The 25,417-nt window shown below is 37.5% G+C and overlaps 4 protein-coding genes across 5 annotated transcripts in view; 1 reads left to right on the top strand and 3 right to left on the bottom strand.

The window, feature by feature from the left end:
- LOC140951318 (dynein axonemal heavy chain 2-like) overlaps nt 1-6,989 on the bottom strand; it is a 53,212-nt gene extending 46,223 nt beyond the window's left edge. Inside the window, exons 1-12 of the mRNA XM_073400570.1 lie at nt 6,856-6,989; nt 6,278-6,385; nt 5,857-6,033; nt 4,888-4,916; nt 4,415-4,544; nt 3,655-3,837; nt 2,922-2,999; nt 2,327-2,463; nt 2,023-2,169; nt 1,589-1,745; nt 1,052-1,186; nt 99-203 (exon numbers count right to left, since the gene is read on the bottom strand). Of these exons, the coding sequence (XP_073256671.1) occupies nt 99-203; nt 1,052-1,186; nt 1,589-1,745; nt 2,023-2,169; nt 2,327-2,463; nt 2,922-2,999; nt 3,655-3,837; nt 4,415-4,544; nt 4,888-4,916; nt 5,857-6,033; nt 6,278-6,385; nt 6,856-6,915 (1,446 nt within the window). The 5' untranslated portion in view covers nt 6,916-6,989. The remainder of the gene's footprint in view (nt 1-98; nt 204-1,051; nt 1,187-1,588; nt 1,746-2,022; nt 2,170-2,326; nt 2,464-2,921; nt 3,000-3,654; nt 3,838-4,414; nt 4,545-4,887; nt 4,917-5,856; nt 6,034-6,277; nt 6,386-6,855) is intronic.
- Nucleotides 6,990-7,788: 799 nt separating this feature from the next.
- On the bottom strand, nt 7,789-11,893 carry LOC140950832 (dynein axonemal heavy chain 2-like). The gene is made up of 5 exons (XM_073400054.1): nt 11,663-11,893; nt 10,364-10,709; nt 9,477-9,620; nt 8,680-8,918; nt 7,789-8,103 (listed from the first exon to the last, which is right to left on the bottom strand). Exons 1-5 carry the CDS (start codon nt 11,891-11,893, stop codon nt 7,789-7,791), a joined length of 1,275 nt encoding a protein of 424 aa, XP_073256155.1.
- Nucleotides 11,894-12,456: 563 nt separating this feature from the next.
- Nucleotides 12,457-17,233, top strand: LOC140951340 (uncharacterized). Of its 2 annotated transcripts, XR_012167273.1 has the most exons (5): nt 12,457-12,880; nt 14,127-14,352; nt 14,597-14,933; nt 15,351-15,434; nt 16,700-16,753. XR_012167273.1 is itself a non-coding variant. In XM_073400607.1 (4 exons), the coding sequence occupies exons 1-4, from the start codon at nt 12,558-12,560 to the stop codon at nt 16,871-16,873; spliced, it is 807 nt and encodes a 268-aa protein (XP_073256708.1). In that variant the 5' UTR covers nt 12,457-12,557; the 3' UTR covers nt 16,874-17,233. The 2 variants fall into 2 exon arrangements, 1 of the variants encoding a protein (XP_073256708.1); XM_073400607.1 differs by lacking the exon at nt 14,597-14,933 and having other exon boundaries at nt 16,700-17,233.
- Nucleotides 17,234-19,950: 2,717 nt separating this feature from the next.
- On the bottom strand, nt 19,951-25,387 carry LOC140951343 (neurocalcin homolog). Its single transcript, XM_073400611.1, has 2 exons — nt 24,636-25,387; nt 19,951-21,625 (listed from the first exon to the last, which is right to left on the bottom strand). Exons 1-2 carry the CDS (start codon nt 24,877-24,879, stop codon nt 21,276-21,278), a joined length of 594 nt encoding a protein of 197 aa, XP_073256712.1. The 5' UTR covers nt 24,880-25,387; the 3' UTR covers nt 19,951-21,275.
- Nucleotides 25,388-25,417: the final 30 nt, after the last annotated feature.

Raw genomic sequence — 25,417 nt, 5'->3', positions numbered from 1 at the left:
AATTTTTTTGTCCCTTACTCGCGTAAAGAGATGTCAAAATTTTGTTATTGTAGAAACAAACTTTGCATTAAAACACTGTATATCATTTCTTAACATACCTCTTGTCCATCATGCTTGAAAACCTCATAAGTCTGTTTCATGGTACTAACAATTTCCACATGGATGACTTGCAGTCTTGTTTGTACAATACTGCGATGGCTTTTCTGTAAACAAAATGAAGACATAAGAATAGCATCGATATACTTACAGTACTTCTAGTGATTATTGGGCTGCCCACAAGATAAAGCAGAAAGTAGGTCCTTTGACTGTTTACAGTTCCCTATTTTTCCATTCAATTGTCCAGATCAAGCACTTACTGTTAAGTGCTGCCATCTTGTTTTCAAATGTACCATGGGGTTTATAGTGGTGCAAGGGGGATTTTTCTTGGCTACTACTATCTGAAACCAAGATGCCCGTCCATGACGGTAAGTGCTCGATCTGGATGATCTTGAGAAAACAGGGGACTTTGAAGAGTCTAGTAGGTCCTGTTTGTTCAAACGTTGGACAGTACTTTCCACAAGATAAAACGGTAACCGGTCATTTTGCCCCACTAAATTAGCTCCTATTTTCGAGTCATTCAGCGCACTTCTAATGTAATATTCCTCATTCTGTGAGTCAGAAAGCAAAACAAGCACGCTTCAAATGTAATATTCCTCGTTCTTTAAGCCATAAACCAAAACAAGCATGCCTCAAATATAACATTCCTTGTTCTAGAAAAGGGGGCTAAGTAACCAGGGCAAAATGACTTGGGGGCGAAATGACCGGTAACGATAAAACAGTGGATGGATATGTATTAGCGAAACAACTTGCATTATCTCAGTGGATATATAGCAGTATCTAGCCTTTGAGCAGCTGGACGGCAGATATGTGAGACAGCTCACCAATGAAAAACTCTAAATTTTGTCAACTGGGCAATTCATCATAGCACTAATGGTCCAGTTATTTAGGTAGCAAGAGGAGTGAGATAATGGAAAGATGAAGATACAAATAAAAAGCATTATGACTGTATTACCTGTTCCTCTTCGAATTCCAAGTTTTCATAGTGCTTCTTGCCATCAATCTTAACCAGTAGCATCTCACTGATCTTCTTACAGTTCTTAGAAATTGTCAAGTTTGCATTCTTGTAGTCATCAACAATTTCTTGTACCTACAAAACATGTAAAAAAGAAAAGAATACAATGGTACCTCTCTGAACATTTTTCTCTGCCAGCCTATTATTAAATCTCTCAAATTATTATCCTCTCACATTGACACCACTTATAATGCCAACCACATACACTGTAGACAGTGCTGGCAGCAAGAAAATTATAGACTTTTACTTCACTATACTAGTAGCGCCAGTTGTTATCAAAAGTAATTCAAAATCTTCAGTCCCAATCAAAGTGTGATACTGAACTCTTGTCAACTTCAATTTTTCATTTGACAACAGATTAAAGGTCACGGATCAAGCTCAAGGCTGGTAATGTTTGTCCTTCAGAAATGAATAAATATACATCACTGTTCTTTTAAGTTATTTCAGGGTATGATTAGTGTCCTGAAAGCCTTTTACCTTACTGCAGTTATTTCTGCACTCTCCAATGAAGTAATCTGAGATTCCTTTTGATGCCCAAGTAAGCTTAGTCAAACCAGGATGGATTTTCTTGTCCAGTGATCGGATTCTCTCCCTGAACAATCCACGTTCTTCAGATGACAGAACAGCAATGATTCTGTTGATCAAGTGAAACAAAGTATGTAAGCACGTTTTTGTTGGCTTTCTCTTTGTCTGATAACTTGTAATTCCTATTACTATTTTGTCTGTGTTTGATGAAAGCTCACCAACTCTGTACACTGCTGAGCTTTCCTTCTAATGCCTTCAGTTGATTGACAGACATGGAGGCTGTTATAATTCCAATATTACTTCTAGACTCAAACAGTTTTCTATTTTTTCTTAAAAGCCTATGTCAACCATGACAGTGCAAGCTCATGTACTGTTTCAGCACTAACCTGTTGTAGTCACGGACAACAAGAAGCACATTTTCTCTAAGAATACGTAGATCTTCCTTCTTCATGTACAGTTCAGACACATAGTGTGGTGTCTCAAACATCAGCTTTTCCCAGTAATGGATTTCATTAAACAATTTCAGAAGAGTTCTGTAATGGAAAACAAGAATCCTGTAACCCTTTAAGCCCCAAGAGAGAGAGCACAATCATTTTTTTCCTAATAATATCAATACATAAGTAGTAATTAACTGAATGAAAAAATGAAATGACAAAATGACAAAATGACAAAAAGGTACGATGTGATAACCTGTCAAAATTGAGATCAAGTGTTCCTGATCTATCAAGGCTACGACGCATCAAAGGAATCTCCAGAAGTCTGGTAGCATCTTTGTCAACAGTAGACGTCCACTCATTAAATGTTTTCCTGACAAATTCATCAAGGGCCTGCAGATTATGTGATGAAAGTAAAGGAAATTGAATATTTATTACTTACAGCCCTCCTAGAGCAGCAAAACTTCAACATGGTATTAAGTATTATAAGTAACAAAAAATAATGAAGACAGACATTGACAAACAAATTACCAGAGTCTTCCAAGAACTTATGTTTTTTTTCAATTTCATGACCATTAATTGTCAGAGACTCAGGAGCAAATAGTTAGGTTTAGTTAAAGAACTTAAATTCAAAAGGAAAAATATCTTGCCACACACCTTGAGTTGAATTACATCAAAAAACTTTTCAAAATTACAAATTGGGAGTAACGAATAGAATAGGAATTTAATATAATTATAGTAAAGATTATGCCCTGATTCAAAATGGTAGAAATGAAAGTGACACAGGTTACTTGCAGAGAGTATGACCATTCCTTGGTATTACTGTTAAATATTAATTTTCATTCTTTTACCTGAGCAAGCTGTTGATATTGTGACCTGATCTCCTCACCAGTTCCAATCAGAGGTAGAAAGAAGGCTTTATTTAAAACCTGTGTAAAACAGAAAAAAATTGGGATTTTCCTCATATATATGTGTGTTTGTGATCATGCTTTTCTTGATCAGATCACAGAAACAATACACTAAAATGCCTGAGGAAGACATTGTTATTGGGTCTTTATTATATATATTTGGAAGAAGGAGATTTGTAACACCAACAAGCTCAGAAAAAATTCTGAGCTCTGGGTGAGAATCTAACTTACTGAATTTTTTTCTTTTTGGAATCTGGACATTATCTGGTGTTCTTTGTTTATTACAAATGTATGTTTTCATAGTAATCAGTTTTTTTCTTCCAATTAAACATAAATCAATTATTTTGTATCATCTAAAAATGGGGACCTCCTAGGAAAAGCAGTGCCGTCTTGTTAACATCAAATCTTCACAATTCCACACTTTTAAACCTTAAGTGGAACTAAAATTTGAATGAAAGCAATGTAGGTGTTTAATATTTTGTATGGATCTAAAAAAATATAATACCCACCCAAGAAGGGTCATTGGAAATCTGAGGGGAAGGGGGGTCATGCCAAACTTTTTTAAAGGAAGAAGCTGGGGGAGAGGCTCAAAATAGAAACGCCATTCATAAGGGAAGAATTGATACTTTCTGGAACAAAACATTAAAGTTTAAAATAATCCTCTATTAATATTTACATTCATTGGTCGATCTATACGTCTTTTGAGCATCCTAGCCCATGCCGCAGATCCTGCATAATTTGGGTACATTGGTGGTAAATCTACAGTCTTGGTGTTGAACTCTTTCTTGACAAGATTTAGTTCTTCATTAAAGAGCTGGTACACCTCCACTGTTTTCTTGTCAATTGTTCTTTTTATGGCCTACAATAAATACAAATGAAAACTCTTTGAGGATTCTTGTAGTATATAAAATGACTTTATTGGCAAAGGTCAAATTCCACTATCAGGAAAGTTGAATTAATATTTTATTCTTTGTATAAATGTCCCCATCATTTCCAGAATTTCATGTTAAAGAAAACTTAAAACACAACATCTAACTCTAATTTAGACCATAAAATACCGCCAGGGTCAGTTATAACAAAGCAGATTTGAAAGAGAAAAGTTTAGGACTGATTTCTTTGTGATCACTCAGGATAAGAAAAGAAATAGTGTTGACAACTCTAGCGCTGTCACTAAGTGATGGGGGCTGGCTGAGGGGGATTTTGCCCATCTTCTATAAGCATGGCCTCTTTCAAAAGACACAAAGTTAAACAAAAAGAACTTTCTAGAAGTTCAGTTCCCCGCCTACTAATTGCATATTCCCAAAAACTTGAAATCTTAGAGGCAGCCATGTTGAACTCTCAAAATATTCAAAGACCACTCTTCTTAAAACCATCAAGAAGGAACACAGTCAGCAGTCACTTTGAAATTGTTTACACTGAAATGTGTTCTATAGTACCTCACGTGATGACAAATGTTGGAAGATATCCAAGATTTCCACTCCCTCTTGAACAGTCGTTATTGTATCAAATGCAGAGGAGATAAGATTTTGAACCATAACTTCTAAATCCTTCACACCAGCACGAAACCTTAAAAACAAAACATCAGTATTGAATTACCATGTACCGGAAAAAACTCATAATGCACAATCCAAAATTGAGCAAACTACATTGTATAATCTCTGAAAAAATGACCATGAAGGTGTCTTGTCATCAATGATGAACATCATTTTCAAAGTTAGCCCAAAATATGAGTTAAATAAGGCAACAACAAAAGCAACTTTGTTTTTACTACAGTGAGTCTTTCTTTTCATTCAATTTCATGAACACAATAATATTGACAATTCTAAGAACATTCAACAAACATCACATTGTCATTATTCAGGACCACAGCTATTTTCTGTTTCCTTTAAAGCAATTTGCTTTCACTTACCTGTTATAATCATCATGCCATGTAGTTGCCTAGTTAAAAAACAGAAATATTTGAAAGTAATTTTATGACTAACATTACTCACTGAAGTGCTATTGATTAGTCCTCAATATTTGCAGGATAACAAACCATTTTTCTGGCAATTCTAATGCGATCGCGATCTCCTCCCGATAAATTGAACCCTTGCTAACTCAAACCAAAATCAGCCCTTGAAGTGCAGTGTGCATGCTACTTTCATTCCTCCCCCATCCCATTTCCTTATTTCTAGTTATTTGCTTTGAACTTCCACGTCGATAACTCGAACTTTTTTTCAATTTCCCTTGAAGGTTCGAGTTATTGGGAGTCAGGTTTAGTATTATTATAATATTGTCGTTGCATTATATTGTTACTTTTAAGATACTGTGTACTAGTAAGTAGGCACTGTGTAATTGTTATGCTATGGTTACTGCGTAAGTGTGTAAGTAAGTTTACTTTAGTAAGTAGGCACTGTGTAATTGTTATGCTTTGGTTACTGCGTAAGTGTGTAAGCAAGTTTATTTTAGTATTATTAGTGTAATAGTAAGTATGCACTGTGTAATTGTAGTTTTATAGGAAATAAACAGACATATTAAATAAAAAAAAAATAAAAAAATAAAAAATAAATAAAAAAAGAGTTATTGGGAGTCCACCGTACAATATTATTGTACACCAGTGCAGGCCCCAGTTGTTCAAAAGATAGATAGCACTATCCAACAAATAAATCAATATCTAGAAGTATAAGGAAAACTGATTTTGCCTTTTAGTGGATAAAGTGATTTATCCACTGGATAGCAGTATCCTTTGAAAATTCCCTTCTTAAGTACAGTCTTTCTGTTCCTTTAAAATTTGGCCTTTAAGACACTTCTCCCCTGCTAATTTGTGAGTAAGGACATTTTCTGAAACCACACACACTGTTTTTCTATTTTGCTGCTGTAGTAAAGTTATTATTCATACCTTGACATCTAAAATGGTTTTTTTCACATCTTTTAAAATTTGCAGATTCTTTTCAAATGTAGCTTCAATCTCCAACAGACTCCTAACAACCTCCGGGCCTCTCACACCTTGAAAGCAGGGTAATGGACTCTTCTCTCCATCATACATTCTGGCAAAGTGGATTTGCCCCTCACACACCTAAAATCACAATATAATTATGTAATTTATCCTTGTTATAAAATACATGCCCAGTTTATTGTAGCTCATCATTACAAACCAGGGAATTGCTAAAATGTTTCTGCAAGTACAGATTAAAGGGATTCTTACAAACAACTGGTACGCTGAGTATTATCACACACATTATTTTTGTTTTGTTTTTGAGATGCAATAACATCCCAGTTCTCTTAAATAGTCCAAACAGAAGAGATCAGAGTTTATATACCTCAAGAAGATCTTTGCATCGCTGCACAAAAGCATCAACTTGGGCAAAAATACTGCTCTGATCAAGAATCCATCTTTCACTTGACAGCTTAGAGTGCATTCTACTGATCTGCATAACAGAGAAAGAGAAACTTTAAAACCCATTTACTTTTCACACAGAATATTAACACCACCTGACATGCTGGTAAAATTTATATGACTGTATCCCTCATAAGTTACAGATGTACATTAGTTTTCAACAAAATAAGGATGCTACTTAAATACAGAGCTGTTAGGGTAAAATTCCAACAAGCAACATGGCCTTAAAATAGTGAGATATGTCACATGAAAAAAAGCAACAAATGAATTCAAACAAAGGTGGCCAGGTTGAAATGGTGACAGTGATGAATACAAGCACAAATACAAAAGTATAATACCTTCAGGGACATGGCTTCCTTGCCAACATGTGAAACAAATGGTGTTGAACTTCAGACTAGGGACCTACATACCCTCTAAGATAGCCTTATTAATCGCTTTTGGTCATAAAAAATTAACCATATTCAAAAATGCAAATTCAAAATTAATGTTTCAGCATTATACCTTGCTGTAAGTGCTCTTCCAAGATTCACAGCACTCAATGCTCTCCTGCAAGCCTTGCATACTTGTCTTGATTCGACCCTCAAATATATCATCCAGTGATATCTTGGTGCTGCATCTCTTGATAATCTCATTACTCACCTATGCAGGGCCAATAATAACTGTTTAAAATCCACTTTCTACAAGAGACATTTTTTCAAAATATGGGTCATAGCTAATAACTTCCTTTAGTGATTTTGAATTCTCTGAAGCCAAACTGGTGCACACTCTCCTTACATTTGCCGAATGCAGGACAGGCAATATATTAAGAAGCCACGTTTCCAAAGTGTTTACCGGTAAACAGATTACATGTAAAACCACTTTCTGGCTACAGGCTATGAAGAAGCAGAGTTGGTTATGCCTGGAAATCTTGGGTAGAAGTGTCCAGCTCAAACACCTTTATTCTCAAAAAACAATGCCAGTCCTAGAAATTCTGGAAGTACCTAGAGCACTGGGTATAACAATGTGTACAAAACATTGAGTCATAAAAGAGTTTGAGATGTGAAGCCTGGGTGGGCGGGAGGCGCAGGTGGGTTCTCCTATAAAATTAACATATGTGTGTCCTGCCCATAGGATCTTTAACCCAGCTGACCCTATGAAGGTTGAGACAAATGAAAACTGATACCCTATAAAAAAACCCAAACCTGAAAAATGCACCGTATTCAAGGGGCAAAATATTAATCTAATTATAGCAATGCACAAACCTTCATTAAATCACTTTCCAAATACTCAAAGCGATAGCTCAGTTTTAACAGATAATTTTTTTCTCCTGTAGCTGGGCATTTTTATACACTTGAATTTTAGCTGATACAATTTAAGTACCCTATCCAGGCAACACACCGGAAACACAATGCAAAAACGGGTAAAATGTTCGACCCATTTTAAGGATCAAGACCCTCAAACACCATATGCTATCAACTTAGTGAGGACAAACCCCTGAGCTGCTGTAAGTTCAGACAAGGCTTCACTTACTTTGCACCCTATTCCACCATATGCTACTTTACCAAATACTAAATCTACCTTTCTAAGAAGACCAGTGAGTCTTTCTCTACTCTTGTAATGTTCAGAGTTCATCCAGATCATACGAATAATGTTCAGTCTTTTTGACAACATGCCAGGAATGTCTTTAGGTTGCGCCTGAGCAAGTTCCTCACAAGGTCCTTTAAGTGTTGACAGGAACTTTAAATTACTCTGTGCCTGTGCTGATCCATCCTGGTAGCAAACAAAACATTTTAAAATGATCGATAATAATAGGCTCTTTGCAGCTATTCATTCAAGTGGTACAAAACTGCTATCAAATTCTGGAGTGCAAGGGATTTACTGTAACAATTAAGACAAACAAGAGGCTTACATCATTTAAAGTGGTTCTAATTTTCATCATTTGTCTTATCCCACTGCATCCCTTGCTCTCCGGCAAGATGAATATTTATTGATCATTTTTTACGAAATAATTAAACAAAGGCCACAAAAACATAGATTTTTTTGTTATTGTTTTTTTTAATACAAGAACACCACAACTCATACACATAGAGTTAACTATAGGGTTGCATACAAGTTTATTAGTCTATGAAAAGCAAGGGGAGACATTTTTAACAATATTATTCATCAACAGTGTTCAAACATTAACCAAAACAGTATCATTCTATAGTCATCATTTTTCAATAGAGTGATTTTTATTATTACTGACCCCCACATATATAATCTGCCTTCTTAAGCTACTTAATATCATTAGTCACACATCAGACACATCAGGACTTTGAAATATCAGATTGCAATAAAGACACAAACCTGAATGAGCTTTGAGAGTTTGAGAAATGGTGCAACGTAAGAACTCTTGGAATGCTCCAAAACAGACTGTATTCTTTTAACTCCTGGTTTGTCCAGCTGTTCACTAATACCTGAGAGATCGGCACAGCGACTACGCCAGAACTCAATCTCCTCTAGTGGCCCGGAATTCTCTGCTGCCTCAAACGTGTCCTGACTACTTAGCACTTCCTTAATTTGCCGTGTCCAGTGAATCATTGCAGCTGAAAACCAAGCATTACATAAATTACACTGATGAAAATGTTGTATTTGAGAGCTACTAAATGATCAGCAGCTTGTCTCAGGAGCCATTCACACTTACCAATAGCATTCAGAAGGATCTACAATGTAAATGAGATCAAACTCCGACAGATCAAGGTGACACCACCTTCCAAGAATATTAAATTCAGTTTAATCTCCACAGAGTGTTTGGGAATGATTATGCTGTATGTTAAATCTGTTATCAGGTTAAACCAGGGGTCAATTCATAAAACGTTTACAAGGTTAGTGTTGTTTATAAGAGAAGCTATTGTTTCAGGGTCCGAAAACAATAGTTGACTCCAGTAGTCAGCCTAGTTTGATTCACAGTCTCATTATTTTCCCAGCTTTACTTACTTCTAGGGGACATACGGAATTCTGGTTTAACTTGGAAATGGGTTTTACCTACAACATTTTATACTGGGGTTGCAAAATTGGATTAGTCAAAGTGGTAACAGTGTGTGGCCCCTGAGTTACAAAACATTATGGTTCCAAAAAGAACATTATGATGAAATGTGTCTTACTTTCCAGACGTTGCACAAATTCTTTACTCTTGGCTGCCTCTTCGATAGGAAGCCTAGTTCCTTCATTGGGGACATATAATACTGTCTTTCCCTGCATCTTGTACCGAGTGTCTGTTAAATTGGCCATAAACTTGTGTAGCTGAGCTGAGAAATCATTTTTAATACCTTATTTGTGATTAAGGGTAATAATACTTCTTCCTTGAATAGAAAACATTGCTCTTTGATACCTAAGGCTGGTGGAAAATTTCATAAAGGTAGCTTTATGTCTTATTAACATTTTAAAGGACAAGTTCACTCCAGAAGGGACATTTTTCTAATCAAAAATAGAAAGATTACAGCACCTCTAGTTACTGACCATTTTCTGAGTCTCCAAGTTCTATCAAATTATTATCCAAACATTGTCAAAAATTGTTCAGTATCATGAGGTACTATTTTTATCATGCTGAGCAAACTGGTCGTCAGAGTTGTCATTAAGGCCTGTAAACTGTACCACCTGTTATGGCTGATCTCACTAATGCTTGTCTTGATGCTATGAGTGATCAAAGTGAAAAGCTTAAGATTACACTGTAAATTTTATGTAAGATCTTTCAGGTGAATTGTATTGCTACAGCTGCTTCAAAACTTGTTGACAGCCCTCAGTCCTTCTATTCAGGAAGTCATTCTGCAAATTGGCAGAAAATTCAAGTGGCTGGACATTTAAGATTACAGTGTAAGTAAGTAGCCACTAATGAGTTTCCTACCAATAATAGACCTGATCCATTGATACAAGCGTCTATACACCTCCGACATTGAGAATAATTTACTTGCCCTTTCTTTACACATAAGTCTTTAGTATTAATATTATTACTAATTAATATTATTAATATTAATATTATCACAAAGGATACTATCTGGCCAAGATTTATTTCCAAAAAACAAAGGGGCATACACATTTGTCATCAATCTCAGTAGACTTTCAATATGGTTAGCTTTGATTGTACCAAACTTCAATTTCTGTTCAATGTTATCAGGTGTGATGACTGCATTTTCAAACCTGATCATGTACGTCATTTCTTCAGCAGGATGGGGAGGGACAGACAGTGCCACTTGTAATCCAAGTAGCTTGTCGACATAAACCACTAACAGCAGGTGAGTGTAGTCCCTTAGAAACTTGATTATAGTAGCATCATGCTCTGCTGTCCACATGTCGGCTTTTAGCGCACTTAAGGTGACTCTTTCCTTAATCAATGGTACCTTAAAAAGGTAAATAATCATAATTCTTCATAAGTACAGTAAAGATTAACGGATATGATCTTCATTAAACACATTTGCAGAATACCAAACCACTTTCAAGCAGTGTCCTGAAAGAAGTGAATATGTCACAGGTTAAAATTTTTAACCAGCATTGATTATCAATTTCCTTTGTCTCCTAGCTCTAATTATTCATGAATCATGACTAGGAGACAAAGGCAATTGAGAATCAAACTAGGTTAAAAAATTTGAACCTGAATATACCTGTAATATTGACCTGTAACATATCCACTCATTATTATACATTTGTACCCAGGCCACTATCTATCTTCTCATTGGCTAAGAGCCTACAGTTAATTTTGGAAATCAGTGCAACCTACAAATAAGTTAGTTATCTGCTAGCAGATAACTGACTAATCTGTAGGTTGTGCGCACAATGCATGATTTCCAAGAGCAATGTCAAATCGGGTCCGTGCATCAGTGTATTTGTCGTTATTTATTTCAAAACAATGTACAATAAAACAATTATTGGATGAGGTTTTTGTGATATCCGGAATAATCAAGGTCGAGGTAAGTGTTATCAGCCGAGCCAAAAGGCCGAGGCTGATGACACTTACCTCGACCTTGATTATTCCGGATATTACAAAAACCTCATCCAATAATTGTTTATTATTACGAGTTGCTTCAACGTGGCACGAAAAGCACTGTCAAAACTAGAATTAAAGCTTTGTCTTAACTTAATGTATGTGTGTAAAGCTATGCCCATCAGACAAATCTGCAGCTGCGCTCGGTGCACATAACCCATTTAGGCTGATCTGATGGTAGCTTAAACTATAATAAGAGATTGAAGTACGAGTATAACGCGTACTTCAACCTAAAGCTCCCTTCCACGATCAAGCCATTTTTCTCTAGTTGCTAAGATCAAGATCAAGCCATTTTTCTCCAGTTACTCTCACCATTTCTGCTGGTTCAAATTCTCTTTCGCCTTCCGATCCACCACTGCCGTGACCAGGAGAGACCCGGTCAACTTCCAAACCATTCTCAGACGAAGAATTAGACACGCCATTTTTGTTTTCATCTGGGAGTGCTAGCGTGGAATCGGTCACTGTTACTGCTCCTGCAGCTTCAGAGGCAACATCTGAAGATCCACCTTGCAAGCTCGTTGCGTCTTCGCGGTCTAAATCCATAGTTTAAGCACAGTTTTCTTGCAATAGTCAGGTAAAATGAACAAAAATATTGCAAATGTACTCTGAATTCAACCCTCGCAAATTCGTTACAATACAGTCTGCATCTCTTAAAAAGGTTTGGAAGCTTTCCGCTGAAATATTAGCCTGTTGTAGGTCTTCGCTTTCGCTCTGAATTATGAAAACAGTGGCCTTGATGTTGTTAGATAGACAAGACCGCCATTTTTACCCCATAAATGTCATAGTAACAACTGCCTCGTTTGTGTGATGCAAGAGTTCCCTCACCAGGAGAGGGTGTGAAACCGAAAATAAGCGAAAGATCAAAAAGACCGTGAGGAAAAGACCCGTGCCCGTGATCCGTGAAGAAAAGACCCGTCGAAATAATGGCAATGAAATTATTTTCCTAACTGTAAAACCAGCCTTGCTTCTCTCTGTTGTTCATAAATTTCAAAGCTGATTAGACTATTTGCGCAAGGTCTCCTATTCCATTTTGTGCCGGCTTGGGTAACCTGTGGTTTCGATAAAAATAAAAAAACCGAGTAAAATTACTTGCGTGGGTTGGACCTGTGCATATAGCAGGGGTCAGGCCGCGTTGAATGGAATGATGAATGTCCTTACTTTTCAACTTTATTCTTAGCAAGTTAAGGCCACGTACTCCTTTTTAAAAATGCCCAAGAGTGAGTCGAGGTCTCGCTCTAGAAGTAAGAGCGGAAGCCCGCGCCGAAAACACAAAAAAGAACGCAGCTACCGGCGACGATCGCGAAGCGGCTCACCAAGCTCGTCTTCTTCCAAGAAAAGAAGCCGTGATGGCTCTCCTCGTCGTCGCTCTCGATCACCAAGAAGGAAGAGGCGATATTCAAGAAGCAGGAGTCGTTCTCCAAGCGTTGATAGATTTGGTAGATCAATAGTAAAGAGGAAAGCGGACGACTCTGAATCCAAACGGAAAGAAGAAGAAGAAAGATTACTCGAAATGGAACGGCAAAGAAAAATGTGAGACTATATTTCTCTTAGTGTTTTTTTCACATTTCCCTTTTTCCTTCAAAGGGTTGCTGTAAAGAGTCTTTGTTAGAGTAGATTCTTTTTGAACGCCGAATGAATCAAGTTTAATGACTGGGGTACGGTTCCTAGAAAACTGAGTGAATCAATTTCCAATTCAATGACCCCAAATGAACTTGTTTCACTCAGTTTCCAAGCCCCACTTAAAGCTTCAGAGTCATTGGCCTTCCGCAAAATACGCCTGTCGGTTTATCTGGGGCCACGTTGCACGATTGAATTTTCTTGTCCTGTGGTCCCTATTTAAAAAGGAAGTCCTTGTTAAAAGCCAAACATTTAAACACAAAAGCGAATTGAAATCCACTGTGGAGCATAACAACAGGGAAATCTATTTCGTTTGACCCAGTTTTCAGCAGATTTTTAAATTATTTTTCAAGGCTAAATAATGTTGAAGCAGTGATTTTTCCCATCGATCAAACCAAAACTGATTTCCTAAAAATGTAACCTCCAGATTTTTCAGACCACCGTATTATTCAAACATTTTTCCCAGGAGGTTTGAAAATACCAGGATTTCCCTGTAAAACCCAAAGAGAAGAACAACAGAAGTTTTAAGCCTGTATACAACTGCCACCTTTGCAGCAATATGTGGTGGCATTTGTGTAGATGTCTCTGTTTAGTACATGTGCTGGTGGGGGTGTATAATTTAAATTTACCTTGCCAGTCCAACCTTGACCTTAAGACAGAAATCTATGGACAAGGTCATGAGCCTTTCTGTGAATATTGTGAAAATTGGTTTAGACTTGATTCTCAAAAATTTCACTATTGTTTTGGAAGTAAAGAACAATGGGGGTTTTTAATCTTGTGTACAGCACCTCTTCCAGGGCAACATTGATTTTTGTGGCCTTTTTCGGCAGGTCATATTTGTTCAGGTTGGGCTGTATCATACTTCCTAACAGAAGAGTGAACCAATTTCAATGTGCGATATATGACATATGTATTTGCTGGTCCAACTATTTGTTCTAAAGAGATAAATCTGTGGAGAAGTTCATCACTGTTTGCAACTCAAATGTTGTAAAAATTTGGCTTTAGATTTGGTTTGCAAAATTTAAAGAAAATTGTCTGGAAGTAGGGACTGACAACTTACACTAAACAATATCATTTTTTTATTTATCTTCTTTATGGCTATCTCTGATTTACTGCAGGATTAAATCTGCTTTTATTTGCCATCATGTTTTCATTCTAGTCGTGCAACAGAAAAAGAAAAGATGATGATAGAAGAAGAAACACAGAAACGAGTGGAGGAACTTGTAGCTAAAAGAGTTGAAGAACAGCTTGCAAAAAGGAAAGATGAGATTGATGCTGAAGTTATGAAACGAGTTGAAGAAGCTAAGACAGTAATGGAAAAACAAATGGTTGAAGAATTTGAAAAGCGGCAACAGGAGCAGCTCGAAGAACAACAAATGAAAGAGGTTAATGATATTCATTAGATAGTAATGTATCAGTTTGTGGTCAAAATTTGGGGAGAAGAAAATTATCAAGAGTGAATTGTATCTCCACTTCCCTTGTACACTAACCAAAATTGCCATCATTTTCTCATTCATAGGAACTACACATACTTGTACACTCGTGAATTCCTCTTTCTAGCCCCTTTCCCTCCCTTCTTTACTTTAAAGTTGTGTCATTTTTCTGCAAACACTCAGATTATTTCCACAGATGCGAGCAACCAGTCACTTGAGAAGGGAAACGTTGCCAAGTACAGTCTGTCTTTTCAAGCATTTGGATTTAAGCCTTACTATTTTTTGTGCCATTATAGCCTTGAAGTTGACATTTGTGTCAGACATTTGCAAAAGACTTCAGTTTTGCAAGAACTGTACATTTTTTGAACTTGCTGAAAGCTTAAGGAACTTTCATCTAATGGAAAAATTATTTAGCGCGCTTCTCATAGGAACATTGCATTAGTGGGAGAGAGTTCAAGTCTTCACAAACTCTAAAGAACACTGCAAGGAGCTGTTACCGGGAAGATTTCATAGGAAATGTTAGGCAGCCATGTGTATGTATGACTGGTAAAAAAAAGCTGCTCCTTTACAGGTGCTTTTTGTGGGCTAAACCAGCTCGTAAGCTTTTATTTCAAGTGAAATGTAAACGTTTGTTTTTGGTGTTTATTGAGGTGGTTTCACTTTGCTTTAACTGGAAACTGAATTTGATATTTTATGTTGTCTTTGATTCTGCTTTAGTGGCAGTCTCTTAATGGGTAAATTGTACATGGGAAAAAGGCTTAGAAGTACATTTGTGCAAACAACTGGCACAAGTGGAAATTGTGCTTGGAATTTCACTTGTTTTCCATGCAAGGTTTGGATCCTTGTGTGAAAATAAATTTGTTATGGTAGTTTGTATGGTCAGAGCACATTCATAATAATTACCTGGAAAATATACATGTTGTATTGAGATATTTATGTGTTTGTTTTAGGAAGAAGAACGTCGTAAGATTAGTCATCTTGAAAACAAAGTTCAGGAACTCCAAAGACTACTTGATGATGCCAATCAAAAACTGGTATGTTTTCTACCAAATGTCTTTGATTTGAACCATGTTTGGGTGGGCATATTTTGGGGGCACGGGATGCAAAGGTCGGTTGCCTCAAGACTTGAGTAGTGGGGTAGACTTAAGTCTACAGAGTATATCATGTACATGTGGCTTCCATTTTCTTCATTTGAATAAATTTAAACCTGATTCGCTTGTATTTGCCTTGGTTTTAAATTCACCAAAGTGATAAAGGAATATAAAAATCTTACTGGTTTAAATGTTTTCAAACCAAAGAGAACTTGTACATCAACATACTCTGTGTAGTCAATCTCAGGGAGACAAGAAGGGAAATTGTGTTACTTTTTTATGTGCATATCATAGCAGTAATCATCAGTAATGCCTTTGTTTACTTGAGCTGTATTTTGTCTTAAAACTAAAACAAATTGTACTTCTATTTCATCACACTGCAGGAAGAAATAATCTTGCAACGGTGGTCAAGTTTGGTTTGTTTTATTGATCTACAGTTATTTAGTAAAAGTAACCGTGCATCCAAATAGCTGAATTGTTTTAGAGGACTTACTCATGGATTCATATTCATTCTGAAAATTCCGAGAGTAGACATACCGTGTATCATTTGGAGATAAGTATTCTTTTACTTTTCCGGCTACACTTGATCCATTTATTCACCAAAAAGCACATCCCAGACTTCAGGGTTTTTTCTTTTAAGACGACACCTCAGTAACAATGTACTCCAATCTATAGTTCTTGAATGAAAAATTTTCCAAAAATGGGATGTGCATCAAAGCATGTAGAAGCACATGATCTTGCAGAGTTCACGAAGGTGTGCCATGATTCAAGTGAAAACCCATGTATAAGAACCTTATTATTAAAAACTTGCTATGCTAAAAGTCAGTAAAAACCAGTTGGAAGTAAAACTCTAGAGGATCTTTATATTGTGTGTTTTTGCTCAGTGTGATTACTTCATACATAAGTACTTTTTTTAACACTAAAGAAAGTTACAGCCAAATTTATGAGAGGCCACAAGATTGATATAAGAGCCTATGTAAAGACCCAGTTTATTTACATGTATATCCTGCATTCTTAGTAGATGCCTAATATGCAGGGTTCTCCCACAAATTGGGTTCTTATATGTGGGTTTTTTATCATATTATTAGCCACTGTTGGCTCTATTGTGTCAAGTTTATTAACAGGCTCAGGTAAGGGGATATGCTTGGTTACTGTACAGTTAAAGGTATCTGATTGCATGCACTTCTTTTTTTTCACTGGATATACAGGCAGAAGAGCGCTTGGCTATGGTGGAAGAAAGAAGGACATTGACCGAGCAGAAAATGGGTTTAGAGCGTGAAATTAAAAAGCAGGAAAAAGCTGCACAAGACATGATTCTCAACAAGAACAGGAATAACAGAGAAAAGCTTGTATTTGGATTTAAGAGCAAGGGAGCCCTGTAAGATGCCTTGATTCCTTAGAGGAATTTATTTGTCTGGCACAAGAAATAAACAGTGGTTCTAGAAGCAGTTCTTAGCATACACAGGTGCAGAACTTCTTCAAACCAATGGTGCAAGTATTTTTAAAATAATTATTGATAATTCGTCCTTCTCTAATCTCTTTTCTCCCCTTTCTCTTTGTCTCAATTATCCTACACCTTCCGGTTTTACTTCATACATGTATGTTTTTTTTTTAGTTTTCAGCAACTTAACTCTATTTGCTAACACTGTATCTTTCGCATTTAATAGTCGCTTGTCCTTTCAATGCTTTCCTTGTAGAATTCTTGTAAATATTAACACATTAAAGTGATTTTCACTGTTTTATTGGCTGTTGTTTCATATTTGGTTCTGGTCTAGAATTACATGAGAGACCTTTAGATTCAAGGACAAGGATGATTACAAGTACAAGATTTGGAAAGCCTCATTTCACCTTCCACATTTCCCACGATCAATTGTCAGTAAATATACTCTGCAAGTTTCAAGAACATAGGCTGATTTAGCAACAGAACTGGAACGTCAGTTGACGATGGAGCGCGCAAACAAACAACTGGCTTGACCAATGGCAAAGCGACAAATTGGGCACCGGAAGTCGAGTTTAGTCGTTTTCGCGCGCTTTCCCGTCGTCAAATGACGTTCGCGTTATGTTGCTAAATCAACCTCAGGGTTTGCAAATTTTATTGATGAGTGGAGTCAGTGTGACTCCTACTTCACAAATTTAGGAGTCATTTTGGAATAATTGGAGTCAAGTATCAGACTTTCCAGCACTTGGTCCTGGCATGTATACACTATCGTGAGGGATACACGAAGTAGCTGTGGCGGTCCGCTGACCTGGAAAGCTCAAATCCATGAGACGGTCATCGAGTAAACTTTGATCGTAATTTACCTGACCCTCTTCCTGTTTTGTCATGCAGTATAATTCTTTAATTTCAATGAGTTTATTAAGGTTTAGAACGTTAACAATTAACGTAAATTGTATTTGTTGCGAAAAAGGTAAGGATAAAACCGTGTTTGTTACCGAAAATTTTTGGAGTCGAAGTGACTCCCTCCGTAACCTCAGTGGAGTCATCTGAACAATTTTGGCGTAAAATACGCCAAATTTGGCGTATTTGCGAACCCTGAGCCTATTGAAAACGGGGAAGGCTTTTAAATAGGGCCTCCAATATAACCAATCCCCCCCCCCCCCCCCCAGATTTTGAGTTTACCAGTGAGCGTCCTCATTATTCACTGGCATTGTTTTTATCCATTTCATTGTTTTGCCATGGCGACTCCGATTGCAATAAAATCCAGATAATGGGACATTTTCATTTTTACATAATACAGTTGTGGTAACCTTTTTCCCATATCTTTACTCATGCCGACGTAGTTAATGCTCAAACTTGGGAGGTATTCTCTTTAAGAAATCCAGTCGAGCCACCTTGAGGAGTTTACATGTTATCTGACTCAATGGCCGGTAATACTTGACTTCACGAGTTATCAGCTTTAATAACCAGGTCACTCTAAATTGACTATAAGCATGTCCTTCTTTTACTTTTTTGCCGCGAGAGCGTTTTCATTGCAAATAGGATAATTATAATTTTATACAAGATCAATTAACCTACCATCGTTAAAAAGTTAGTAAACAAGCAGTGGACAATTTTCTATCGATTCGAATAGAAAAGTACCAACACAAACAAAAGTGACAAAAGTGGAGTCCAGATGTCTCTTATCAACGCTGACCCTCTTGAAGCTTTAGGAACTACGGAGGAGGGTGGACTGGGGTGCCTTTCTTATGGTCGAAAAACAATACCGTAAATGACCTAATATAATAAACGCCCTCTCTAAGCTGTTAAAATTGTATTAGACGCCCTGTCTAATAGACGCACCTTTTGAGAATTACTCCAAAATACTAGGAATTAGCAAAAAGGAGCACCTACCAGGGTTTGCATATTTCATCTTGTTCAATGTCAAGTTCAGGATAAGGGTACTGACTCGTCCCCAGTCGTCTCTCATTATTAGTAATTGGCGTGGAAGACTAGAACGGGCTCTTTAATGAAGGGGATGACGGGAAGGGAGAGAGAGTCTCCCCTCCTCTCGCCTTTCCATCTTCCCCGCGCGCATAACCCAAGCTCTTCCCTAGCAAATAATTAATGAGTAGAGACAACTTAGAGACGACTGGGGACGAGTCCGATAAGGGTAGACTAATGATTGCAACACAGTAACGCTGAGCGAGAATTCTGACATCGATGTTGGGATTTGTAAGAGGATCTCAAGACGTATCAATTGATGGAGTGAATTTTCCGCGCTATTTGTAAACTCTCTTGATATTTTTGTCGAAAGCGTTGTAGTTTAGCTGAGCTTGTTACAGTTATGAGAATAAACGCCTCTCTCTTTTAAATGCCTCCTATCTATTACGCGCCCCCACATGGACCCCTAACATTAAATAGGCGCCCCGGGCGTTTATTAGTTCATTTACAGTATGTACTGATTTTGCGTGATATATTTTGGTTCATAAAATTTACTACTCACAAAAATAACCTAAGTTACATTTTGAAAGCTCATGCTGGCCTCTTTGTAATCTTTGCAACACTTTACCTGGTTGTTTTTATTCGTCTTACTTGTTGAAAGTTGGAAGGTTTTGCCAACTCCTCGTCAATCTGTCCGATTCAAGATCTGTTTCTTAAAGAACGGTTGGACATTCCGACTGATGAAATATTTGAAAGGGTAATTTGAAAGAACCAAAAATAGCGAAAACGTGAACAAGGAACCAGCTGATGCTTTTTGGCAGGATTAAAAAACGGGACAAAAGTTCTGGAAACGTATTTTGCAAAATTGAAACTGCGTGGCTATATGACATAGCTTTCAAGCAATTCTGGCCGAAACCCAAGCGGTCGAAGTGTGACAACGAGGCACAACTCGTCGACGAAGTCTAAAGCTATTTAACAATGCCATTTCAGAAATAAAGAGATTGGAACAATTGTACCTTTTAGGCTTTTTCAATTTATTTATTTATTTATTTTGAAGAATATTTAGTCAGGGGTGCCCAGTTAGTCAGGTTGGTTTGAATGTGGGGCCCTGGTGAAAAGAAAAAACAACACAAAAAATAATAACAGCTGAAAAAAATGGAACAACTAAGCATAGCAAAAGTATCGAAGGCTCAATTTGGCTTGGATCTAAAATGCCTTTTCAGGCCAAAACCAAACTTATTTAAATCATGCTCGCTCCTCAGGGCCAGAGGAAGCGTGTTCCAGATCTTGGCTCCGCTGAACCTGGTACTTAGTTGTCCGAGCTAGCGGCAGACGGAGCAAATCTCTATGGCGCGTGTTAAATCGCACTCGTGGCTAAATTCATTAAGTAAATATGCTGGAGTCAGGCCATGAAGGCTCTTAAACACTAGCATGCAATTCAAAGAGTTTCAGCTTCCAGACATATACGGCAAGTAACACCAATGATTAAAAATCACTATCATTAAGACCGCGGTCCGATTTTGCTATTTTTGCTCACTAACAGTTGCTGAGTTTTATCAGTTTATTTAATTTGGGCCGGCAGGTTTAGAGTTATGGAACTTTGAGTAATACCTGCTGCGAACCTAAAAAATAAGCCTTACCCGCCCCACTACTTCACAGATTCGGAAATTCTTTCCAGTCAGCAAAGAAAGGCTTTTTGCCATAGAGCTTATGATAACATGCACTTTTCATAACATGCACTTTTTCAGTTTAGTTCTAACGCAGACCAGCTTAGTCCTTCTCTGGGCTCAGAATCCAGTGTAGATCATGGCCCTCAAATTCATTACGTGGTATCGCCCCGGATACGTCACCGAAGTGAATTGACCGAGAAGGCCTAGTACAAGGCAAATCTACGGCTTCAGACAGATTTAGCAGAAACAACGTGACGAGAGACGAGAGCGCAGATTTGTAAAACCGAATTGACCAAATTGGTAGAGTGGCGCGCAAATTAAGCACCATAAGTAATCTCCTACCCAGATCTCTTGTTGACGGAAGTCGAGTTCGGTCCCTCCCGCGCCCTTTTGATGTTGCGTTGTCTTGCTAGATCTGCCTATTGAGCACTTCATGTATGACCTCTGTCAGTTTCCTACCCCGGTATCACTACTGGGCAATCTACACTGCAGCATTTCCCGTCCGGAACTCACTGATAAACTCTTAGTGTGCATCGGAGGATGCCATGCAAGCTTACTTTGATTTAATTCTTAAAAATGCCTCCGTTCTGTATTGAAGGATACTTTATACTACTTCAAATTATCCAAAACCAAGAGTCCGCCACCCCTGCATCTTTCTCAAAAGTAGTAAAGTTGAACTTCTCAAGAATTCCTAAAAAATGTCCTGAAGTAGCATGGCAGCTGTAGCGGCTCAGTACTATGAAAATAACCGCTTTATGTTTGATCACTTCCCTCGCCAGAGAGAATGAGTGCTAGTGTTTTGTCCCGCATGGCTCCTTCGATAAATTCCGACAGCGATAAAACACCATCCCTGTTTGTGTCAAAGTTCTGGAAAACCTTAAGCGTTCGTTCCTCAGGTGTAAGTTCGTCCCATTTCGGTATGCCTTTGACCTCCTCTGGTCTGTCACCCATTGTTTTGTAGAGCGCATCGACGATGCGGAACATTTCTTGCTTTGTAATATGCCCGTCACCATTTACGTCGTAAATACTAAAGGCAAATCGAAGCTTCTGTTCCATTGTTCCTCGTGTCGACACCGAGAGAGAACACATAAACTCACGAAAATCTGTGAAAGAAAGTTTGCGGGGAGGCTGGTGAGTATGTAGGTATGTACCTTTGATAGAGAGCGTCTTAGAGGGAGTAGCCTGCAAGCAGGTTTGGGGAAAATTTTCATTGGCGGAATCCAGCGCGCGAGAAAAATGGGGCGAGGAAAAGTGAACTAGAACTTTATTAATAATTTGGTGTATGAACACGTTCGAGTTTTCAATTAAGCAATTGCTTGTAAATTTGTTCGCACCGTCATGTGCCATGTGTCACGAACAAAGCAAAATAACCGCCATTACTATTTTCCTATCACCCTTCCTCAAGCAAACAACCAGATCCAACCTTGTAATTAAGACTGTAAGTTACACCAATTTATTGGTAAATCATACTGTTTTAAGTGTAGAGAACATAAACTGCTCGCATAATTTTCTCTAAAACTTTTAAAAGGCATGGTGCGATTAATATAAGTTTGCCTTTGCTGTGCGTCATTCACTGCTAGGCAAGACGCGCGGCGCCAAGTTAAGTATTTGACACGCAGAAAACGAGAAGTTTTGTTGTTTTGGTAGTAAGCGCCTGGCATACAACCTTCGATTCGATTCTTACTTTTTGGCTTTCCTACACACCATGAATTCACGTAAGAGTGGTTTGTTTGTTAGTTACTGGTAAACAACTAAGTTTGTACTTCTTCCTGCTTTCTACCATTTAAAATGTTTGTTCTGTATTTGTGGCCGTTTTTCTAATTACGTTAGAAAAACCTTTTTCATTACACTAACCCAACTTCCTCAAAAACATTGCGGGAAAAATGATTTCCACAGGGGGACGGGTGGTGTAAGCTATGTCACTGCCTCCCCCCCCCCCCCCCCCCACCCCTTGCCACCATAAAAAGACAGTTCTCATTTGAAAAGTCCTCGCTACTGAAAATAAGTATAATATTTAATGGTCCTGGTATGACTACCCTACGAGCAGAGGTTTCTTATAAAAGCCATGCAAGAGGGAAAATTCTGCTCGCAGGGTATGTTATGACACAACGTATTGAAGTCTTACCTTCAGTCAGAATTTAGAGCCAGGCCAACAAAAAAAGCGGAAGGTAGCTTGTGTCAATAAAGTTTTGATAGGAAAGTTTTTTTTGTTTCACTTGGATTTTAAAAAAGTATTAGTTTGCAGAGTTTTAGACTTCCTTTACTTACACAATTAATTTATTTGAAATCGTCAGCAGTTTGCAAAAACAGATTTGAATTGTTTACAGTTCTCCGACTTCGATCCCGCTAATGAACTCCCGCCAAATTAATACTCAGCTGAATACAGGAAATAAATATTTTTAAGGTCATAAATTTTTACTTCATTTTATTTCAGTTCTCCGACTTCGATCCCGCTAATGAACTGCGCCAAATTAATACTCAGCTGAATACTGGAAATAAATATTTTTAAGGTCATAAATTTTTACTTCATTTTATTTCAGTTCTCTGACTTCGATCCCGCTAATGAACTGCGCCAAATTAATACTCAGCTGAATACTGGAAATAAATATATTTAAGGTCATAAATTTTTATTTCATTTTAGTTCCCTTAAACTAAAAGAAGAAGGAAACGTTTTACAATTTTCTGTTAATTCAGATGTTTATTTTTAAATTCATAGACTTTATCTATGAATTAAATTCGAAATGGACGGCCATGTTGTTTAATAAATTTACACTCAAATTGTTTCAGCATTGCTGGTAGCCTACGAATTCACTAGGAGTAAATTGCAAATCCTCGGCAAAGTGGAAACACTTAAGCTTATATGGAAGCGAGATGTTAGTGTTTCATCTGTAAACTCAACATTTATGAGGCAAAACATGCTCTGACAGTTTCGGTGCAGAAATTGTTAACTGCATGCATCGTACATCTGCTCAATAAAACGAAACAGCTCCAGAAATGGAAATAGAAAGCATTAACTAACTAATATTCCGAAAGGTATTGATTATGAAGTTGATAATGATGACTGGATTTCCGTGAAGAATCTCTTTCAACGCTGTTGCATAACTTTAATCTGAAGATAAATCTTAGTTTGTGAACGTACTAAGCTTTACTTTTGTCAAAGTCGTGCGAAACGCTCACTTCGGGGTAATGGCAACCGACAAAAACCTTTCGTCCCCTTTGCACCTGTCTGAGAAATGCTTGTCAACGCTTTTAACAATTACCGAACTTCATTTATTTCTCTGGCACATCAGGCAAATATATATCCACAAAAATTGTTTATGGAAATTAGTAGTTGAAAACTTGGGTACGTTGCTGGCATAAGATAACCTTTTGGAACGATGGTTTCGAGGGCACTGATAAAATGCGTTTGCTGAAATATCAGCGGCAATTTCGTGTGAAACTTTATAGCGAGTTTTGGTTTTCTTCAGCGGCGTATGAACAGGGTTAATGTTATATTTCCTTTGCGCTTCTCCTAACGCTGCTAAGCTCTCTTTTGTCGAAATGGTATCTTTAGGACATATTCCCGCTTTCTCAAAAACAAGAAAAACTACCTCACTGAAAAGAAAAAAATATATATATTCGTGCAATAAGAGGCACGAAAATTCAATTACTGACCAATGTTTAATTATTCATGACACTTCGGAACACACTGTAAACACGAGTCTTTTTTGCAACATTTGTTTTGATCCTCGTCAATTTTTGTCTTCTTTTGAATCTTGGGGAAATAAATTTTGTTCTGCGAAATTGATAAAGAGTTGTTGCGAGGAATTTAAAGGCTTGTTACTGATAGAATGCTTTAGTTTGTCCCCATAATCCGTAACAGTTACAAAGGTATTATCTAGGCGACATTTGCTCTCTCGATGTGCTGTTTTTAATTTAACTTATCGACTGAGACTTTATTTCAAAATGAAAGTGTTAGGCTATTGTTATACAAATGAAAATAGTTTGTGATCAAAAGAAATTGGATGAAATAATTCTATGGATTTCTTTCACGAAATACAAAATAAAATGAAATGAATTAAAGTAAAACCTTTTCTCATATTATTTTAGGATATAAACATTTACGCGTCTTACCAATTTTTTCATCTCCGTTGACATCAAATCGTCGAAAAACACAGGCGGCTAGCCGCGATGCATCTCCCTTATCAAATACTTTTTTGTACATCTCTATAAACTGTTGTTTCGTCAAATAACCGGTCGGGCAGTCCTTTAGGAAACCTTTGTACCAAGACTTGAGCTCTCTCTCGTCGAAATTTGTGTGTTTTAGGAGATCACCTAAAACCTCAGGATCAAGCTTTTTGCTTTGTTTCTTGCCCATACCGCGAAACCACGGTTTGGAGCTTGTCAACTGGTTTGTTGAGTCGCGCCTTGGTGAAGGTAGTTCACAGCAATATGGTGTCTGCCAACCAGCTTTCGTTTTCTTTCTTTTCGGTAGTTTCTTGGTTAACCTTACTGCCTCGGGTCGCAGTTCGATTTGACAGCGTGGTGGTGACCTAGTCTCTTGTTACCAGATGCTGCATTTGCTATCACATTAACAACAATTATTAACGCTGGCCACCCATTGAGGGCAAATCAAAAGCCATTCGTGCTACAGTCCAATAGCATTAAAAAAGGTCAGAGACGTGACATACCAGGGCCTCTGTCTATATGCGCTGTAAACCTAAAGTTCAACCGTTATGCAAATATAAACATCCCTTGCTTACCACCGTAGGGTCTTCTGTCACCATGAGTCTGTCATGAAACACCAAACAGTGACTCGTCAATCACCTGGAATAAATTACTCGCACTAGAAATGTTGAAAGTTTCTCTTTTATGTGTTTGATTGACAAGTTCGCTTGGCGAAAAGATTAAGAAAA

This window comes from Porites lutea, chromosome 10 (genome assembly GCF_958299795.1).
Source record: "Porites lutea chromosome 10, jaPorLute2.1, whole genome shotgun sequence".
Lineage (NCBI taxonomy): Eukaryota > Metazoa > Cnidaria > Anthozoa > Scleractinia > Poritidae > Porites > Porites lutea.
This window is presented reverse-complemented; position numbering and strand designations above follow the sequence as displayed.

Bases quoted from the DNA above. Each gene is read 5' to 3' on its own strand.
- LOC140951343 (XM_073400611.1), bottom strand. From the start codon at position 24,879: ATGGGCAAGAAACAAAGCAAAAAGCTTGATCCTGAGGTTTTAGGTGAT. The intron at 21,626-24,635 runs GTAAGACGCGTA...TTTCTTTCACAG, and splicing joins CAACGGAGATGAAAAAATTG to ATTTTCGTGAGTTTATGTGT.
- LOC140951340 (XM_073400607.1), top strand. From the start codon at position 12,558: ATGCCCAAGAGTGAGTCGAGGTCTCGCTCTAGAAGTAAGAGCGGAAGC. The intron at 14,353-15,350 runs GTTAATGATATT...TGTTTGTTTTAG, and splicing joins AAGAACAACAAATGAAAGAG to GAAGAAGAACGTCGTAAGAT. The intron at 15,435-16,699 runs GTATGTTTTCTA...CTGGATATACAG, and splicing joins ATGATGCCAATCAAAAACTG to GCAGAAGAGCGCTTGGCTAT.
- LOC140950832 (XM_073400054.1), bottom strand. From the start codon at position 11,893: ATGGATTTAGACCGCGAAGACGCAACGAGCTTGCAAGGTGGATCTTCA. The intron at 8,919-9,476 runs GTAAGACACATT...CTTGGTTTTCAG, and splicing joins ATTTGTGCAACGTCTGGAAA to CTGCAATGATTCACTGGACA. The intron at 8,104-8,679 runs GTTTGTGTCTTT...GTTTGCTACCAG, and splicing joins AACTCTCAAAGCTCATTCAG to GATGGATCAGCACAGGCACA.